This window comes from Bufo bufo, chromosome 5, assembly GCF_905171765.1.
Source record: "Bufo bufo chromosome 5, aBufBuf1.1, whole genome shotgun sequence".
Lineage (NCBI taxonomy): Eukaryota > Metazoa > Chordata > Amphibia > Anura > Bufonidae > Bufo > Bufo bufo.
This window is the reverse complement of record NC_053393.1, coordinates 405224990-405247245: the sequence shown is the minus strand read 5'-3', so window position 1 is coordinate 405247245 and position 22256 is coordinate 405224990. Positions and strand designations below refer to the sequence as shown.

General features: G+C 39.6%; 1 protein-coding gene across 1 annotated transcript in view; it reads right to left on the bottom strand.

Moving 5' to 3' along the window:
* Window positions 1-22256, bottom strand: part of KCNH8 (potassium voltage-gated channel subfamily H member 8) — a 726151-nt gene that overhangs the window by 490543 nt on the left and 213352 nt on the right. Inside the window, exon 2 of the mRNA XM_040433027.1 lies at window positions 4503-4736. Coding sequence (XP_040288961.1) covers window positions 4503-4736 — 234 coding nt within the window. The remainder of the gene's footprint in view (window positions 1-4502; window positions 4737-22256) is intronic.

Genomic DNA, 22256 nt, shown 5'->3' with positions numbered 1-22256 from the left:
ATAAATTTACCATATATTATATTGGAAAATGAAGATACAATTCTTTGTGGGGTTAGACTGAATTTAATTTTTATTTTTGGGTTTTATTTTTATGGTGCATACTGTGCACTAAAAATGATCTTGACAGCGTAAGTATGCCGATTAATACAATTAAGGCTATACCAAATTATTATAGACCTTTTATGTTCTAATACTTTAAAAGCAATAAAATATGTTGAAATAAAATTTCCTTGCATCACCATATTCTAACACCCTTATGGTGCTTGAACATGTGCTATGATTGCTTATACCTTAGACTGCATTAGTATATTATTGCAGTCTATGGGATTTTTACTACCTGCCTATTAAGCCCTGCTATAGGCAGAGCTTAACAGGCATTTTATCATGACAGGCCTGTGAGCCTTCACAAGGTCCCAAGCTGCCATAGCAACTGATTGTAACCCTGTGATATTACCGTAGGGGCTCCAATAAGAGAACAGAGGGAGCTCCCCTCCCTCTATATAACTTCGCATGCTGTGAATGCCATTTACTGTGCCATATTATGGGTCAAATGACCAGGATAGGAATCACTGTGGTCAGTTTCAACCATATTAGACAGCCAACAGACTCTCATAGACTTTGTCTGGTAGTTTAGCCATATCATTGAACGGGGAAGAATGCAATAATAGTCATAGCCCATTGACTGCTTATGGCAGAAAGCAGCCATGTTTGTTTGCATCCATTTAATGTTGCATCTGTTTTATATTTTTTATTCTCGTTACCAGATACATGACTTTTGCCCAAAACACCTGAGAACAATGATCACCCTGGGTCATTAATAGTGATGAGCGGCAGGGGCAATATTCGAATTTGCGATATTTTGCAAATATTTTGGAGAATATTCGCATATATTCGAGAATTCGAGATTATATTCTTGATTGTGAAAATCGGCAATGTATTATTCGCTTAATGCACGCGAAATAACGGCGTGGGTCTCTTATGCTACATTTTTTAAGCTGGTATAAGTTTCCTGAGACTGGAGAAAATGGTTGGCATGGCAGAACATTAGAATAGCTTTATATGCAGATAGAGTGCTCCAATACATTTGCGCTTGCGAATTTTCAGCAATTAATGATGCGCATAGTTTTTCGCAATCCGTGAAACTTGTGACATCACAACACTGTGTCTGTAGCATGTACAACCCTGATCAAAAGTTTAAGACCACTTGAAAAATGGCAAAAAATCATTTTACATTATTGGATCTTAACAAGGTTCCAAGTAGAGCTTCAAAATGCAACAAGAAGAAATGAGAGTGAGACAAAACATTTTTTGAGCATTCAATTAATTGAAAATAACAATTAAACTGAAACAGGCTGTTTTTCCGCTGATCCAAATTTTAGGACCACATTCCTTTAAAAGGCCGAATCTATGCAAAGATGTGTATTCATTGTCATTTTCTGTCAGGTAGTCACACGTTGTGATGGCAAAGGCAAAAAAAACACTCCCTTTTTGAACGTGGTCGGGTTGTTGAACTGCATAAGCAGGGTCTCTCACAGCGCGCCATCGCTGCTGAGGTGGGACGCAGTAAGACAGTCATTTGGAATTTCTTAAATGATCCTGAGGGTTATGGAACAAAAAAGTCAAGTGGAAGACCCAAAAAAATTTCATCAGCACTGAGCCAGAGGATCCAATTGGCTGTCTGTCAAAACACTGGACGATCCTCGACCCAAATTAAGGCCCTTACGGGTGCTGACTGCAGCCCCATAACCATCAGACGGCATCTGACACTGAAGGGCTTCAAAAACAAAAAACGTCTTCAAAGACCTCGTCTCCTTGAACGCCACAGAACTGCTCGTTTGCAAGAGATCACCAAACATGAGACATTCAAAGGTGAAAGAAAGTTTTATTCTCTGATGAGAAAAAATTTAACCTTGATGGTCCTGATGGTTTCCAACGTTACTGGCATGACAAGCAGATCCCACCTGATATGTTTTCTACGCGCCACAGTGGAGGGGGCGCCATAATGGTCTTGGGTGCTTTTTCCTTCAGTGGAACAATGGAGCTTCAGGAAGTGCAGGGGCGTCAAACGGCCGCTGACTATGTCCAGATGTTACAGAGAGCATTCCTCATGACTGAGGGCCCTCGTCTGTGTGGTAACGGCAGTTTTTTTTAACAGGACAATGCTACAGTGCACAATGCCCGCAGGACAAGGGACTTCTTCCAGGAGAATAACATCACTCTTTTGGCCCATCCTGCGTATTCCCCTGATCTAAATCCAATTAAGAACCTTTGGGGATGGATGGCAAGGGAAGTTTACAAAAATGGACAACAGTTCCAGACAGTAGATGGCCTTCGTGCGGCCGTCTTCACCACTTGGAGAAATGTTCCCACTCACATAATGGAAACGCTTGCATCAAGCATTCCAAAACGAATTTTGGAAGTGACAAACAATAACGGCGGAGCTACTCATTACTGAGTTCATGTTTGGAAGTTGCATTTCTGTTTTTGAAGGGGTTTAGTTTTTTTTTGGAGGTGTGGTCCTAAACTTTTGATCAGCTGAAAAACAGCCTGTTTCAGTTTATTCGTTGTTTTCATTAAATTGAATGCTCAAAAAATGTTTCGTCTCACTCCCATTTCTTCTTGTTGCATGTTGAAGCTCTACTTGGAACCTTGTTTAGATCCAGCCATGCTAAATATGATTTTTTTGTCATATTTTTTAAGTGGTCTTAAACTTTTGATCAGGACTGAACCTATTACACTGCCTAACACCCTGCACTGGAACCTATCAGCTACACTATAGATCAATCTAACCTACACTGACTATCTCCCCCTAACTATCTGAATTATATATATATATATATATATATATATATATATAAGTTAACTGTCTAATGTAATACAACAAAGCACAGAGCACAGCAATGACACTGCTGTCTCTTTCATAAGTGCAATGAACTTTAGAAAATAGCTGCTGGGGAGGTTCTTATATAGTAAGGGGTAGGCAACTTTTCTATTGGTTGCTAAGCTGTGACAAAGCCTTCTTAATGGCCCACAAGCTAGAAGAAGGGAGGGATGATCACCTGATGTGTACTGTGTTAAAAAACAAAACAAAAAAAACCCTGAATATTTGTCATTACGAATATGTAGCACTGTATTCTAAATATTCGCAAATTCTCGAAGTGCCGATATTCCCCATAAAAATTTGCTTTTCGAATATTCACGCTCAACACTAGTCATTAATTCTTGCTTGTCTCCCACTCTTAGCGGGAACAGGAGATATGTTTATGGACAAAAAGTACTAGTGTTCAAATATTTTTTATTGCCTAAAGCATATGCAGGTGGAAACTGTGGAGGCAAAAATAGTGGCTGAAATTAGAACTCTAATAACATTAATATCTATAAGGAGGAATTCTGACACAGATCATGTTCTCCCAACTTACTTCTCTCAGGTTAGGCTACGAAAAATTAGGGACAACAGAATAGAGAATGATGGTAGTATCTGACTACACAGGGTTTGTTTGTAGTCTATTACCATGGAGATATATGCCTTTGCATAGGAGCTGTAGACACAATGCTGTAGGACATTTTTTAATACAGACTATTTGCAGAGTTACTTTACTTTTTTAAGAATACTGTAATTATTGGAGCATAGACAGACATATCCTTAAAGGAGCGCTAGGGTAGACAGAGTAATGGAATCTTCAGAGCCAGTTGCACCATGTTTTTTCCTTAATTCTCATCTAGCTATCTACTGTACATTGTTTCCATAATTCTTGAGTTACCAGAACCATCATAGCTTGCTGAGCTACACTATTTGCATTGCTCCCATTTACTGCCATGAGAGTTATGGAAACAGCAAAGTGAAGCCAGCACAGAGGTTTCCATACCCCTTACCACTCCCAGCAAGATCTCACCCAGGTTATTTCTATCTTGGCCACAGAAAGTCAAGATGGGACAGTCAGTTTAATAAGGCTTTCGATAATTGTCTAATTGTCAAGATTATCTTGAGAAAATATTACCAGTATTATTGCTATTCTATTTGATTCATAAGAACATTTTAAATACTAAAGAAATAATTCAAGATTTATATATGTAATTTACTGACCTACACATCCCACTATTGTTAGTCATGAGAAGGGAAATCAATGGCTCACTAATCATAGTATACCATGTACCGTAACTGTCTTGCATAAACCAGTCAGTGAAATGTCATAGGTATAAATATTTGTACATCTGTTCATATCTTTATCCAATGATCATAAAAGCATTGCTCTATAAATGTTACAAGCTCAATCTCAAATGAATAGATGTTTATAGCTAGGCTGCTTATTAAATCCTATAAATTACCACTGACCTTTAAGGTACTTGTACTATTTTGGTTACTAAAATGAAATTATGATTGAAAACATGAAAAGCATAAAGGCATAAGGGGAACTGTATAGTTCTTCAGTGAAATTACGTATAATCCTCACAAACATCCAAAACACTTAACCGATAACACAGAAGAAAACAAAATCACTTACCATTCTTCTTGTAAAACATGATTTCCCCCTTGAATTCACTCTTTTCCTCTAATGACATTTCAATTTCAAGTGTTGTCTGTTCATTTGTTTCAGCACCATACAAAAATTTACAGCTGCAACTCTTCTGCATGACCTCAGTTCGTGCAAATCCAGCCAGTTCACAAAAGCCATCTGAACAGTAAACTATAGGGAATCCTTTGGCCACCTGAGCATTTGCAAGAATGAAGTTGCTGTCTGAAAACAAATGCAAATAAATAAGTTTAGCATATTATAAGCAACTATAGGAAGCTGTAGTAGGACTCAGTATTTTATACCGGCAGCATAAGCCCTTTCATCATGGTGCTTGATTTACCTGGACAGCATTATAAGAGCTCATGCACACTACCATTATACTAGTATGCAGGGACATAGATATAAGTGGTGCCGAAAAAACAGTTGTCACTGGTGCCTCATACATAGTAGTAAGGGGGCCTATTACAGATTAGAAGATTCAAATACTACTATGTTATAGATTTCTATTGTACAGTTCAATACAGGGATTTTCAGTCTGGATACAAACATTCAATATAGCCAAAATACGATTCATTTGGACAGTTTTTCCCCATCAAACTGTATTCAATACCTCATAATAAGGGTGCATTCAGATGACAGTAGAGTTTTGTGGATCTGCAAATTGCGCTTTGCACAATTTGTGGATGGCACATGGCCGCAACCATAATAGAAAATGCCAATTTTTGTCTGCATTCTCTATCTTATCTATGGAGCCACGGAATGGAACCACGGATGTAGACAGCGCACGGTGTGCTGTCCATATCTTTTGCGGCCCCATAGAAATCAATGGGTCCGCAGCCGTTCTAAATGAGCCCTAAGAAAATGAAAACAGATTTTAAGAAATCTTTGCATAGTTGTTAAATGGAAAAACTAAACTTTTGCATGGGCATAAATATTCAATTCCAGGCCCTTTGTTATGAAATTGGAAGTTTAGATTTCTCTTGGTCATCTTTGAGATGGTTCTACACCTTGATTGGAGTTCACCCGTGGTAAATTCACTTGATTGGACATGATTGGAAAGACACAGCGCTGTTTGTATAAGGTCTTACAGAAAATGCATATCAGATCAAAATCCAAGCCATAAGGAAGAAAGAACTTCCTGTAGAGATCAGAGACAGGATTGTGTGGAGGCACAGATTTGGAGAATGGTACAAAAAATGTGCTGCACTGAGAATTCCCAAGAGCACAGTGGCCTCCATAATTCTTAAATTGGACAGGTGGCATAGAATTCAGTTCAGATGCACAGACTGAGGTATAAATCAGGTGCACCTTGTTATGACAGCCCAGCATACGTCTCTGGTCTATCATAAATCTGCCCTATAGAGTTCTGAATCCTCTATGCATACAAGCAGCTTAGGAGCTCTCTGCAGTTTCCTCGTTGTGATCTTATACTGTGCCCATGACTAGGGAGTGAGTGAATTGAGCTTCAGATTCAAGATCCGAAGTCGATTTGTTCCGAAACTTTGTTTTAATGCTGTATGGAGACCTGTCTCCGTATAGCATTAAAATGTATGGGCTCCAGCGACTTCGGATTCCTGTTTTAAAATGTTTTTAAAGTCATAGAATCAAAGCCCAATGTTATTCACCAAAGTCTCGTGTGATTTAAATTTTACCTTGCCGAAGCATATAAATTTCAATGCTGTGCGGAGACAGTATTAAACCGACTTTGGATCTTGGATCCGAAGCTCAATTTGTTCACCCCCTACCTATGAGCCATGCTGGCCAGGGCACATCATGATGTTATCTAATCCTCCTTCATCTTTCCTCCACTTTTGTGCTGTCTTCTGATGGTTGATACCATTTTGAATGATTCATCTGAAACCCCAAAGTTTTGGGAAATTCAAGATGAATTTGTAATCAATTCACCTATTTCTAGTCAATATTGTCTAATTATACAGGCATATAATATTTTATATAATTACTTATTCATATACATTGCACTATATATTGTGCTAAGATTATGTGAAGACTGAAGATTGAATTAAAAATATAAATATGGAAGAACATTAAGGATAGGACAATATTTTGACATTTACAGTAATTTTGTGACCAGGGTAGGCGTGATAACTTGGCAACAGTTTTTTCCAGATAATTAAACTGATAGTGAGATTACCGCTACTTTCGCTCAAGTGGAAATTGCTGCTTCTAGTGATCTGCATTGGTTGAAATTAATGTGGCAGTTTACAGCCAGGGGGATACTTTTCCTCTTTCAACCTCAATAGCAGAATATCTTTTTTAAAGGCAAAGTATAATAGTTTGTATGATGTTGCAAATATTGAATATTTATGTAATACACATTTAGATGCTATAGAAATAAAAAAAAATATTGTTTGCAAAAAAAATTGCAGGTCATTACCAAAAATACAAGCACATGATGAAAATGAAAGACAGGGAATCATGTGATTGGTAACACAAAGTGGCAATACAAACAATAGAAAAAAAAGAAACAAAGAAAATCTTCTTTGGTTGTTGAATCATTATTTGCGTGAGTTTTCTATTGGCAGAAATGGCATCAGTGTCAACAGACTCTCTGGATTTTTTATCATAGACCTCCATAAGAGATTACAGATGGTTTTCTGGTCCTATTGCTATAAATTAAAAAAAAAATTGTTTTCTTTATAATTTGGCTGTATTTTCTGAATTGTGGCTCGACTCAGTTTGACATCACTACGGTTTACATGGGAATGCAGACAAACCTTGAAGGGACTCTGTCAGCAGTTTTCACCCTGCAAAACTGCTGACATCATTAGTTCCAAAAAATAATAATCCATGTTTCAGTGCCATTCTCGCTAGACAGTCACTGCTGTTTTGGTACAAAATTAACTCTTAGCCATTCAACTAATCATATGGTCCAGCTGGTTGGCAATCAGGAGGTTTGGCCAGAGGACCAGTCAAGGGCAGCTTTGATAGCCAATCAGAAACTTCTGAGCTGTTTATATTTTACCTGCATTTATATATGGACAGGTATTACCCTACAATTAGGTGCAATTCTAGACTGTGATATTGATTTCCCCTAGATTATCCCATTCTCGACTGCATTGATTATGACTAGAGATTTGTCACAAATTGGGATAAATCAGGTTTATCCAGGCCACTCTGCCTAATCATATTCAACCCACAGAGTAGCCCAATCTCAGTGTGGCTTGGAACTTAAGCTGCAGGGAGATTGCAAGGTGAGTTTATCGCCATGTGCATTACGTTCTAGTGCACCCACATTCATAGTTAATCCATTCTATAGGTACTGTGCCATCAGTATTGCAGGTGTAATTTATTGCCATCTAGATCACTGTGTAGTTTCATAGCTAATACCTTCTGTTAAAAAGAAAAGCCAAAAACCCATGCGCACAGGAACTGTGTCCAAATGGCTCCTTAATGCAACAAAATAAAGAAATGGAGGCAGCACCAATATAGTGGAAAAAATGTTCTTTTAATGCATGTTGTGGCAGTCCAAAACACATGGTTTTTAATCCCTTCGGGTATTGTAGTATCACAGGTCAATATTAGCATCAGGTCCAATTTTTTGCCGTGGACTTAACTGTGCAGTGCCCCAAGATTCAAGTAGTGGCTCCATGACAGTGGGGAGGGTGGCAGCAGTAGTGGCAGTAACAGTGACAATAGTGGCCCCATGACAGTGGGGAGGATGACAGCAGTCGCAGTACCAGTGGCAGTTGTGGCCCCATGACAGAGTGCGAAAGGTGGCAGCAACAGCCTCCTGCCACAATTAACATCCAGTACTGGCTGGGCAGGAAAGCATGACCATGGCAAACTGGGCCAGTTGCGGCTACAATTCAAAGTTGCATGCCCAGTAGTTTAGGGGATCTTGGATCATGGGAGACAGGGTATACAGTAGTCCAAGTATGTCAGCACCTGCTGGTTGAGGTTCTGATGCATGTCCTGCTGTTGCTGGGTGGTTTCTTCAGTAAGCGGCTGAATAAACCGCTCATCATAGACTCCAGACTGAAAATGCTGCATACTGAGCTGGTGCTGCTACTGCCCCTCCCACAAGGCATGGCAGTGGAGCGTGAGTGCAGAGGGTCCTCCCAGTCAGACCTCCCTGAGGATGGGTGATGGCGCTCATAGACAGCGACCGACTGACTACACAGCATGTCGCTAGAGAAATCCATTTTTGCATCCCTCTCAGAAGGTCTAAAAAATGCCCTTATTTTTAACCAGCAGTGAGGGTTTAACAATGTGGATAGCCAGTGGTCATCCCTCTGCTGAATCCTGTGGCTGTCAATAAGCATACAATAAAGCATGCATCTGGCCATTTTCACAAGGGACTTGGAGAACCTTGGTTCCTCTATCTCCACTGCATATTGCCATGGTCTGTCTTGGTCATCTGCATAGTCTTTGTTGCCGCTCTACAGGTCGTCATGTTCCTCCTGCTCCTCATGCTCCTTTTCTGTCACTTGGGCAGACAAACCACATAGTTGTGTATAAAATTCCTGGGCATTTATGTCCTCCTCCACCAGTTCATCCTCCTCAGGGCTCAGGTGGCTATGAAATGGAGGTGCCATGTCTCCTGTACCCTCAGCAATCAGATTTGTCAGCATCCCCTTCAGGACGTGAAGGAGTGGAATTACATATTTATCCTGGTGTTCTGCCGACTGACAAATAAATTGGCCTCCTCTCAGGGCCTGAGCAAACGGTGCGTATCATGCATGACCTGCCACTGGCTATTGTGGAAGTTACCCCGGGGAGTAGACCTGTCCATCTGCAGCATTAAGAAATCATTGACTGCCTTCCTCGGCTCGTACAGTCGGTCTAACATATGAAGCTTGGAGTTCCAATGGGTGGAAATGTCGCATATCAGGCGATGTTGGGAAGATCATTTTGCATTTGTAGTTTAAGGAGGGCGTGTTTTGCATTATAAGAGTGGCTAAAGTGCATGTACAGTTCCCTAGACATTTTTGATAGCTTTTGCTTTTCAGTGGAAGACTTGAAGAACTGGATCACAACAAGATTGAAGATGTGTGCCATGCAGGGTGCATGAGTCAGCCCTCGCTGATGCAGTGCAGACAAAATGTTCTTCCTGTTATCATTAACCATGGTTCCTATCTCCAGTTGGCGAGGAGACAGCAAGTGTTAAATTTCTTTATTGATGATATTGATGATGCCGTGCAGTTCCTCCCCAGTGTAGCTATGTTCAGAAAGGCTGACCACATGCACAAGTTTATGACAATGCCTAGTTTTGCATAAGTGATATCCTGGAGGGCCACTTTGAACTGTGCCTAGAGGGGAGGGTGAGGACAAGGTGGAGGATAAGGAGGCAGAGGAGGACATTTGCACAGAAATCTCAGCATTACAACACGGAGACGGAATTGCCATCACCTTGCCAAGTTTCTGGTGTGCCTGTTCCAGAACAACATTTATCCCTTGGGCTGTGAAAGACATATATTATCCTTGACTATAGTTATAACTCCATATGTCAGCGCTAGCATGAACTCTACCAAACACAGAAAGGCCCAGGCACTGGCCCACCTTCTGCTCTATGTACAGTGGATATAAAAAGTCTATGCACCCCTGTTAAAATGTCAGGTTTCTGTGCTGTAAAAAAAAAAGAGACAAAGATAAATCATTTCAGAACTTTTTCCACCTTTAATGTGACCTATAAACTGTACCACTCAATTGAAAAACAAACTGAAATCTTTTAGGTGGAGGGAAGAAAACAAAAAAAAATAACATAATGTGGTTGCATAAGTGTGCACACCCTCTTATAACTGGGGATTTAGCTGTGTTCTGATTTAAGCAATCACATTTAAAGTCATGTTAAATAGGAGTCAGCATACACCTGCCATCATTTAAAGTGCCTCTGATTAACCCTAAATAAAGTTCAGCTGCTCTAGTTGGTCTTTCCTGAAATTTTCTTAGTCGCATCCCACAGCAAAATCCATGGTCCACAGAGAGCTTCCAAAGCATCAGAGAGATCTCATTGTTAAAAGGTACCAGTCAGGAGAAGGGTACAAAAGAATTTCCAAAGCATTAGATATACCATGGAACACAGTATATGTGGAGAAAATATGGCACAACAGTGACATTACTAAGAACTGGACGTCCCTCCACAATTGATGAAAAGACGAGAAGCAAACTGATCTGGGAGGCTACCAATAGGCCTACAGCAACATTAAAGGAGCTGCAGGAATATCTGGCTGTGTGGTACATGTGACAACAATCTCCCGTATTCTTCATATGTCTGGGCTATGGGTAGAGTGGCAAGATGAAAGCCTTTTCTTATGAAGAAAAACATCCAAGCCAGGCTAAATTTTGCAAAAACACATCTTAGGTCTCCCAAAAGCATGTGGGAAAAGGTGTTATGGTCTGATGAAACCAAGGATGAACTTTTTGCCCATAATTCCAAAAGATATGTTTGGCGCAAAAACAGCACTGCACATCACCAAAAGAACACAATACCCACAGTGAAGCATGGTGGTGGCAGCATCATGCTTTGGGGCTGTTTTTCTTCATCTGGAACTGGGGCCTTAGTTAAGCTAGAGGGAATTATGAACAGTTCCAAATACCAGTCAATATTGGCACAAAACCTCCAAGCTTCTGCTAGAAAGCTGAACATGAGGAGGAACTTCATCTTTCAGCATGACAACAACCCGAAGCATACATCCAAATCAACAAAGGAATGGCTTCACCAGAAGATGATTAAAGTTTTGGAATTGCTCAGCCAGAGCCCAGACCCGAATCCGATTGAAAATTTGTGGGGTGATCTGAAGAGGGCTGTGCACAGGAGATGCCCTCGCAATCTGACAGATTTTGAGTGTTTTTGCAAAGAAGAGTGGGCAAATTTTGCCAAGTCAAAATGTGCCATGCTGATACTCATACCCAAAAAGACTGAGTGCTGTAATAAAATCAATATTATTATATTATATTTTTTCTTCCCTCTACCTAAAAGATTTCAATTGGTTTTTCAATAGAGTTGTACAGTTTATATGTCACATTAAAAGGTGGAAAAAGTTCTGAAATGATTTATCTTTGTATCATTTTTTTATATCACAGAAACATGACATTTTAACAGGGGGGTGTAGACTTTTTATATCCACTGTACATGTACAGGGCTGGTACAGCTTTTTTGGAAAAGTAATGTCGGCTTGGGACTCTCTACCTTGGGTGGGCACAAGCCATCAGTTCTCTAAATTGAGCATATTAAACTACATGGAAAAATAGGGACTGTAGTACCAGTACCTTGGCCAGTGGCACGATCAGCTTCTACGCTCTTGGATGAGTGCACACATACTGTTGTCTTTTTGCAATTGCCTCAGTGATTGATTATGGTCGAAACAAGTGATGAGTAGTAGTAGGAGGAGGTGCATCAGGAGAAATATATGACATTAAGTTGATGGAAAGGAATGAAAGCTTCCTTCTTAAGATGTTGTTGAGCCATGACTGTTGGAGAGGGGATGTGGACTGGTGGGAGATGGAGCGGTTGCTGCATCAGGTTGTAATACTAAACGAGTGGCACGGTTTTCCCACACCACTTTATGGTGACGCTCCATGTGTTGATGCAGGGCCATCCGCACTGGCTTGTAACTGCTTACTGTCCTCACAAAGCTCACCCTCGCTGAAAAGCGGAGTAGAGCCATCAGCCATCATTACTTGGCTTGCAGAAGGAGCAGCAAGAGCAAAAGCAAGAAGATGGTTCAGTATAGGTGAGGGCATAGAGGCAGTTCCTGGGCCATGCCAACTAAGTATGGTGTCAGAGGAACCCACCGTTTCCTGGCTGTGTGTATCTGTTGTCCCTTGAGATGATGTAGAAGAGTGAGTCAATCATTCCAGTAAAGCAGGATTGTTGATCAAAACATGACTGCTCGATGATCGCTGGCCTGTTGCTATGGCTACCAACCCTCCTTCTTCTTGTGCCAGCAGCAGCAACATTGTTGCAGCTGCCTATTCCTTTGGAGAGGTCAGGCAACTGTCTGTTGTCTATAGTGTACAGTAACTGTATCAGTAATGTAACGGATTAACAAAAAATGTGACAGCAGTTGAGCAAGATAAACACAGCAATATATTAGACCGCCTTGTAATACTGAGGCACAGTAATTCTATGTATATACTAACAGATTAACATACAATGTCCCTCCTGTCTCCCTATGCTTTCCCTACAGTCTCAATAAACTCTCCCTACAATCTTCCTGCACTCCCCCTACACTCTCCCTATCCAATATTCTTCTACTGTATTAATAGCGTTCTTCAACACTGTTCCTAGCGTATAAGCGCTTGTTACTTTTTTCCCTAAGCTCAGCTCACAGTGAAATGGTGGAGACCACGTGGGATGAGGCTCTTATAGGGCTGTGACATCATAGGAGATGGCTGTCTGCGGATTGGATGGCTGTAGGGATGAGCGAATCGACTTCGGATGAAACATCCAAAGTCGATTTGCATAATACTTTGTTTGAATACTGTATGGAGCGAGCACTCCGTACAGTATTAGAATGTATTGGCTCCTATGAGCCGAAGTTATTACTTCGTAAAGTCTCGCGAGACTTTGCATAATAACTTCATAAATCTATTTCTACTGTAAAAAAAAACAGAGTTCGCAAAATGTTTTTTTTTTTTACAGTAGAAATTGATTTATGAAGTTATGATAAGTTCGGGAGATGGTTTTTTACAGTAGAAATTTATTTATGAAGTTATTATGTCTCGCGAGACTTCGCAAAGTAATAACTTCGGCTCATAGGAGCCGATACATTCTAATACTGTACGGAGCGCTTGCTCCGTACAGTATTCAAAGTATTATGCAAATCCACTTTGAATGTTTCTTCTGAAGTCAATTCCCACATCCCTAGCTGGCTTCATGGCATTATGGTTCATTTTGCATTCCCAGGCCCCTTACTTTCACTTTGTAACATGTGCAGCAGCTATTTTAGAAAAACAAACAAACAATGAAGAGTGAGGAAATTTGTATTTGTGGCAAATCGAGTTTTTCCTAAACTTTGGATTGAATTCCACTTTGAATGCTTCAATTCGCTCAACACTAGTTATGATCCCAGACAGCTTGACCTTTCTTTTGTCAATCATTTTGTCAACAGTAGTGCCTCCTGAATCTGAATTTGGACTCTGTTTGGCCTGACGTTCTCTCTATTTCCAGTCATCGGTCCAGCAGCTCAAAGTCCTGACGTTTAACAGATATCACTGAGGAAGCTTTAGGCAGCTGAACATTTCCCCTGCAGTGTTCACATTCTAATTAATTTCTTGTCGATCTAGGACCCTCCACCATGCACTTTTATAGAAGAGTGATATAAATGATGCTGCTCAAGTATATGCAGCTGTGTCTCTCTCCTAATCTGTTCATTTTTTGCATAGACTCATCTACTTAGGTCTCCAAAATTTGCCACTTTCCCAGGACTTGTAATGTTTGCTTGTTTCCCTTTGCATAAGGAAGGAAGTTATTCCATAAAAACTTTTGATAGCAGGTTAAAAAAGTAAAATAAAAATGTCCAAAGGTGCATTAGAACACTGAGTATATCTAGTATAAGTTATTTAACGTTGAACTAGATTAAAAGCAACACCATTTTCAGGTTTGTTTCAGACATAATAATACTATGCATAATAATAGGTTTGAATGTTGCATCCAACCAAATTGTATTTAAAAGTTAAACAACATTATATCGAAACTAAATGCACTCTACAAATTAAAATAAATTCTTCCATTGTATCCCCATTAAATTTTTATAACATATTCATGGGCTTTAAGTCACTTTTGACCTTTTAAACAAAACCAACATAACCAACACTGTCTCATATTTTATTAACAGCTCATTCCTCACGGCAGAAGCTGTTCCATTGTTACATATTGAAAAGGAAGATAATATTGTGCATTTCTGTTTTTTTCAAAGCAGTCCATTGATATTGCTTGAAGGGAATTTGAAGGTTATATTTCACTTGGTTTACTGGATTGTACAAAATGCCACAATTCAAGTTAGAAAACCAATATAGTTCATTGCTGGGAAATATACAGCAGATTATATACATTTGAAGACCATTTTGACTTAGAGATCCAAAAAGTTGAGATTTAGGTTTTGTTTCAGACTGAAATTTAATCAATTACTGCAGCAACATTATTAACAAGTATTGCTATAAATATAATGCTACAAACTGATCTCAGTGACAACAAAACCACTAGCAAATGTGCCTACATAAAGGGAACCTGTCATATTGTACAGACAAATATAAAAAGTAGTGTTGATCCAATCGAACTTCGGATCTATGATCCAAAGTCAATTCATTCTAACACTTTGTTTAAATGCTGTCCCTAATGGTGACCATTAAAGGGGTTGTCCAGCTGTTAATATTGATGAGCATCATAAGGATAGGTCATCAATATTAGTGTTGGGTGCAGATATTCGAATCGCGAATATCACCATGTATTCTCGAATATTCAAGATTTATTTTTTCATCAGTAACCTCCCTTCTTGCTTGTGAGCCAATGAGAAGGATGCAATGTCTGAGCTTCGCAACATCCCTAGCAACCAATAGAAAAGTTGCCTACCCCTTACTATATAAGAACCTCCCCAGCAGCCATTTTTTGTAGTTTTATGGAGTTCTGAGAGAGACAGCAGTGTTATTGCTGTGTTCTGTGCTTTACTGTTTAATTACATTAGATAGTTAGTTAGTTAGCTTATATATAGAATACAGATAGTTAGTGGAAGATAGTCAATGTAGGTTAGATCGTAATATAGTGTAGCTGATAGGTTCTGCTGTCCATACATACATGCTACAGACATAGTGCTGTGATGTCACAAGTTCACAACAATACTTAGTGCACCAATCAGTAATATGTAGTCAGACCTGCTAAAATGAGAAGTTGCACGTATTGCGCCAAAATATGCAAATTATTAATTGCCGATAAAAAAAGAAAACAAAGAGAAAGTGCGCTGGAATATAACAATGGCTGGGTGCGGCCTGTATACTTGTCTATTCTGCACAAGGTACGGACAAGTTGTGTGGGATCCATGCCTGGTTCATTTCAATGAACGTGAGCTTGTCCACATTGGCTGTGGACCGGAGGCTGAGCTTGTCTGTGATCACCTCCCCATCATGCTAAACACACGTTCGGACAATACACTGGTTGCAGGGCAGGCCAGAACCTCCAAGGTGTAAAGGGCAAGCTCAGGCCATTTGCCCAATTTGGAGAACCAGAAGCACCGCCGGGCACCATTGACTATAATGGGACCTGGTGGAGATCCAGCCTGTTTCGGGCATTAGTGGCAAGATTCAGCTGGACAAATACCGCTAAAAGCAGTGTTTTTTGTCCAACCAAATCCCTGCACCGATGCCGGAAACAGGTTTAATCACCACTGGATCCCATTATAGACAATGGGCTCTGTCAGGGAAAGGTGGAATCCGGCTATGCCAGATACAATGAACTTCGGCAGGCTGGTCCTCTGCCTGTACATTTTAGCGCCAGTGTGAAGCTAGCCTAAGCAGATTAAGCTGGAAAGGACAGAGCTAAAGTAACAACACATGAGGTCACCTAACCCAATTACAGATATAACGGTCAGAAGGATGTGGTAATTTTAAACTCTAAAACTTCCAGAGCACACAGCTTAAAGGGAACAGTGGTATGGTCTGGGGTGTGCATTAATTTCAGTGCCTGGTCCTGGGTCCACATTAATTTAGCAGTCAGGGCTGGGGTCTGAATTAATTGAGGAGTCTGAGTTTTTAATTAATGTATGGGTCCAGTCTGCACTCTGAATTAATATAGGGGTGTAGTATGGGGTTTAAATAAATGTAGGGGTTAAATTTAGGATTTTTAATTAATGTCTCAGTAGATAGCTGGTTCCTAATTTATCATATGGCAGCTGTCTGGATGGTGAAGAAAGCAAGTCCAGTCACCTGAATTTATAGAGGAGCTAATGGCTTTCCTGACCTGTCTATTTTAGTAAAAACCTGAATTACATACAAAGAGAGACAATAAATCTCTATGTGACCTTGGCTTAATAGACAACTGAGTACAACTGAGGGGAACAGCCAAGGACCTACGGCCTACTTAATTTGTTTCAGCTCTGAAAGTAGCTTTTTATGCATGGCAATGTTGTTTTCTCAGGAGAGATACAGTAAATTAACAAGCTGCTTCCTAATGAAATAGTGATGCCATTGATAATTCTTATAAGATCATTTCCGAATACTAAAGGCCATACAAAATAATCAGGCTGCACTGCTACTAAATGCCAGAGAGAGATAATTTATAGAGAATGAGATTTGAACTCTCAGTAGGAAAGTATTTGGGAAACATTGTGAAAGTGGAATCTATGCTAATAGATGGAAACAATATTAAAACTGGCTATTTATTAATTCAGCAATGGGCAGCAATTAAAATAGTTTACTTCTGGGTATCTGCTGTTTTTGGAACAAGTAAGTAAACTCATATATACGGTATATATATATATATATATATATATATATATATATATAATTTTATGTTTTTTAGATTTTTATTTATTTATTTGATATATATTTATTAAGACCAGCATTTTACAAGCTGGTCTTAATTTCTTTCTGTTGACATCTGATGCGACATAATTATTAAAAGGTGCTTACCTCTTAATATTTGTGTTGCATCTGTGCAGGTCTATGCTCCAAAGCAGAGATCTATACCAGCAAGGGAGCTAATGACGACCTCTGCTATAATATATGCCCGTTTCTTGGTGTAGATGATAGGGTACTGCCTACTCTGGCCCCTCACTGCTCACTACTTTGAAAAACTGGCAAGCGGTGAGTAAAACCCCCAGAAAGTCACAAAATTGTGCGCAAACAGCAGCATGCACCACAGTTTTTTGGCACAAAATAATTCATATTATAATTATTTATATTATAGCCATACACATGTTTAATATTTAAAAGCATAATTTTATATATTATGATAACTAAAAAGCTAAATGCACTTTAAAGCAACCTATTTTTTTTCATTGTTTATGAATGATATTTCTCTATGACAGACAACATACTGTACGAACCCTATGTGTTCAAATCCTGCAGTGATGTGTTAAGGCTCCTTAACATATGGTTGATGACCGGGGACAAACATTTGTAGGAATGTTCATTCAGCCAACCACTGGCCTATAAAAACCACACAAAACATTTGTTGGCAGCATATCTCCCCATGTAAATATGAGATGAGCTGTTGACAATACTAAAACTTTAAAGGGGACGAATGATCATGCTTAAAAGTGTTTTCCCTCTCTGCATTTTGAATCAGCCATGTAAAGACCCTTTAAAACTGATCAACATAGCGGAGCTTGCTATGGCCTGGCATTGGGCTCTGTAAAAAGACCCCTACCTATTGTCTCTGTTCTTTCATCTTGGTAACCTGCTTAGAGCCAATAAGATGTCTCCTCCAATGATGTAACTTGAAAACCATTAGCAAAATTTGTAAAAGTGCCCCTACTTAGTATGTAACATTTTGAATATTGGAGTTTAGCTTTGTGGCTGAAAGGCCAATGGGCTTCCTCAGGCACCAGAGCCTGCATGCAACTGCGGCTTTTGCACTCCCTATTGTTACACCCATGATCTCCTTTTTCCACTTTTACGGCATGCAGTCTGACAGACACAGATATATAGAGAAAATACAGCTCTATTCACTCTATTCATTTCCTCTATCTACTGTAGTAAACACTTCAGAACCACAAGGCTCCTTCATTTCTAAACTTGTTTTAGATTATTTTTTGGGTTTTTTCCTTAGTCACCAAATCCAGAGAACCATAACTTATTTTTCTGTCAATGTAGCCATTTAAGGGCTTGTTTTTTGCAGAATGAGTTGTATATTTTTATGACACCATTTTGGGGTACATATAGCTTATTAAATAATCATCAGCAGTAACTGTGATAAGAGCCCCCTTGTGTGAGTCTCTGAGGAACAATCCATGTCACCCAGACCCCTGGAGTGGAGATCTAATATCACTATTCTACAAAATTTGAAAGTATTTTGTAACCAAGACATGATTAAGTAATTTTAAATCATTTTGTGGTGCTGAACACAAAAATGACATTGAACATACAAGATAGGGAAAAAGTCAAAACATGCTGATCGAAAGTTTAAGAGCTGAAAATTGAAAGTTTAAGAGCTGGTTGAAGGACAGCAAAAGGAGGAGCATGGAAGGCTTTCAAAATTGTGTCACTAGTTAGTTAGAAAATGTCAGAGTTGGAAATTTCCATCAGTTTGTAGATGAACGTCTAGTTGCTGAATGAGCTGCAGAGTGTCCTTGAAGCTGCATAACCTCTATTCCCATTTAGATGTCGTCTCCATTAACCACTTCCCAACTGCCCATAGACTTTAAATGTCTTGGTGGTTGGCATATATCTCTGCACGGACATTTAAAATGTCCTTGCAGAGTTCTCAACAATTTGTGCAGCTGCTGGAGCTGGGAGGCAGCTGTCAGTGACAGCAGAGCTCCCCATAGAGAAGGCAGGGGTGGTTTTTCACCATTCCTGCATTCTCCATTGATCTATACACAGCAATGAATGAGAACAAAGAGCTGAGCTCCACTCCAAGCAGTCATGTGACCGCCAGAGGCTGGGAGTCTACAGAGCTGGCTGGGTCTTATCAGAGTGAGGGTGTACAAGCATATACGATCTCTCTGGGGGCTATATTCACCTTGTAACTGGGGCTAATATTTCACCCCCATTAACAGGAAATATCAAACAGGAAATATCAGCAATAAAAAAATGTAAAGTTAATTGTCCCTCAAAGTGTAAAAAAATAAAATAAAAAAATAAAAGACAAAATAAGAAAAAAAGACCATCACACTCCACAACGTAGCTTCTACATAGCTTCTTTTAGTTGCACTTTGTGCTATTAACAAAAAATAAATAAAAAGATAAATATATTTTTCACTTTTTTACATTTTTCCTTTATATAAAACAAAAAATATATTTAAAAAAATGACACAACATAAAGCTCCATGTTACAAAAAAAACAGGCGCAAAAATTATTTACATAACCAAACGGAAAAAAGGTATGGCTTTCAAAGACACAGAGACCAAGAAACGGAAAATCTTCCTGGCCAGGAAAGGAGGTAAACGTCATAGTTAGGGCTCATGCACATGACCGTATGGCTTTTTCAGTGTTTTGCGGTCCGTTTTTCACAGATCCGTTGTTCCGATACGTTGTGTTTCCGTTTCCTTTCCATTTTTCAGTTCCGTTTTTCCGTATAGCATATACAATATACAGTAATTATATAGAAAAATTTGGGCTGGCATAACATTTTCAATAGATGGTTCAGCAAAAACGGAATGGATACGGAAGACATACGGATGCATTTCCGTATGTGTTCCGTTTTTTTTGCGGACCCATTGACTTAAATGTAGCCAAGCACCGTGATTTGCGTACAAGAATAGGACATGTTCTATGAAATACTAAAACGGAATGCACACGGAGACACTTCAGTTTTTTTTGCTGAACCATTGAAATGAATGGTTCAGTATATACACTCACCTAAAGAATTATTAGGAACACCATACTAATATGGTGTTGGACCCCCTTTTGCCTTCAGAACTGCCTTAATTCTACGTGGCATTGATTCAAAAGGTGCTGATAGCATTCTTTAGAAATGTTGGCCCATATTGATAGGATAGCATCTTGCAGTTGATGGAGATTTGAGGGATGCACATCCAGGGCACGAAGCTCCCGTTCCACCACATCCCAAAGATGCTCAATTGGGTTGAGATTTGGTGACTGTGGGGGCCATTTTAGTACAGTGAACTCATTGTCATGTTCAAGAAACCAATTTGAAATGATTCGAGCTTTGTGACATGGTGCATTATCCTGCTGGAAGTAGCCATCAGAGGATGGATACATGTTCTCATTCTGTTTACGCCAAATTCGAACTCTACCATTTGAATGTCTCAACAGAAATCGAGACTCATCAGACCAGGCAACATTTTTCCAGTCTTCAACAGTCCAATTTTGGTGAGCTTGTGCAAATTGTAGCCTCTTTTTCCTATTTGTAGTGGAGATGAGTGGTACCAGGTGGGGTCTTCTGCTGTTGTAACCCATCCGCCTCAAGGTTGTGCGTGTTGTGGCTTCACAAATGCTTTGCTGCATACCTCGGTTGTAACGAGTGGTTATTTCAGTCAACGTTGCTCTTCTATCAGCTTGAATCAGTCGGCCCATTCTCCTCTGACCTCTAGAATCCACAAGGCATTTTTGCCCACAGGACTGCCGCATACTGGATGTTTTTCCCTTTTCACACCATTCTTTGTAAACCCTAGAAATGGTTGTGTGTGAAAATCCCAGTAACTGAGCAGATTGTGAAATACTCAGACCGGCCCGTCTGGCACCAACAACCATGCCATGCTCAAAATTGCTTAAATCACCTTTCTTTCCCATTCTGACATTCAGTTTGGAGTTCAGGAGATTGTCTTGACCAGGATCACACCCCTAAATGCATTGAAGCAACTGCCATGTGATTGGTTGACTAGATAATTGCATTAATGAGAAATAGAACAGGTGTTCCTAATAATTCTTTAGGTGAGTGTATACCGCATACTGAACTCAAAAAACGGCCAGTATACTGAACGCAAAATACTGTCGTGTACATGAGCCCTTAAGAAGTGATTAATTGCAGTGCACTTAGTGGCGAACATGGGAAGCGTTTTCATCATGATATCGGTCATTGAGAAGCAATGATTTACAAAGGTAAATGGAGCCCTGCAATGTTGGCACATTACTGCTGGATGTACGTGCATTTTCTTTCTAATGAAAGAAAATCTCATTATATTCAGTGGGGGGAGATTTATCAAGACTGGGTTACCATAGGCCGTTCTTGATCCCTCGTATGCTGGAATGGGATGTACCTAATTTATTAAGAGGCAGATGCCTCTCAATAAATTAACAGTATCTATTGCACTCAGTGCACCAGTAAATTAAATCTACGCCAGCTAGGGGGTGGTGTAAACCTGAGCTGTAACTTAGGCCAGTTTCTGGTGTAAGTTATAGAAAATTTGGTAGGTCATGGTAGGCTCCGCTCCGTCCCACTATTCCCCACCTCTTTTCTTGCCACTTTAGAAATTCGTCGAGAAGCTTCAAAATAGCCAAATTGTGGCACACACCATAATTTGTGACTTTTTAAAGCCACAATAATGTTGTAAATAGCTGGATAAATGTCCCTCAGTGTTCTTTCCTTTTTCCCTCTGTAACTTCCAAAGAAGAACCAATTTCCCATTTTCAATGTAATTTTTTTCAGTAACCAATAGTTATATAAGATTATGTAATTATGTCTCTGTTATAAAACTTGTGTTCAACATGTATTTAGTGATAGAAAAAGCAGCAAAAATAACAGATATGAGACTGAGACATGGATTTCCTCAAAGCCATTATTTGTCCCTGTTAGTGATTAGTGAATTCCTAGACATTGGATTGGTGTCCGATTTGACTGAATCAGGCCTCCGTTTCTGACCTGAATCAATTCTACCAAAATCAAAAGTGCTTCAATCTCCCTGTGCATGCTATTCTGATGCTCAATCTCCCTCTCCCTGAAAATGATTATGGGGCGACCATCTTGCCTGCGCGGTTGTTGACAGCAATTTATCGATATGTGTTACAGGAGTCACTATAGGCCATAGACAGGAGGTGACCTCATTCATGTCTATAGGAGATTTTTCTACACATCAGCTTCTCTGACCTGTGCATGGGTCAATAGGGAGTAGGTAATGTTGTAGAAATATTAATATTAGAAATTTGCTCACATCAGGCTTTGT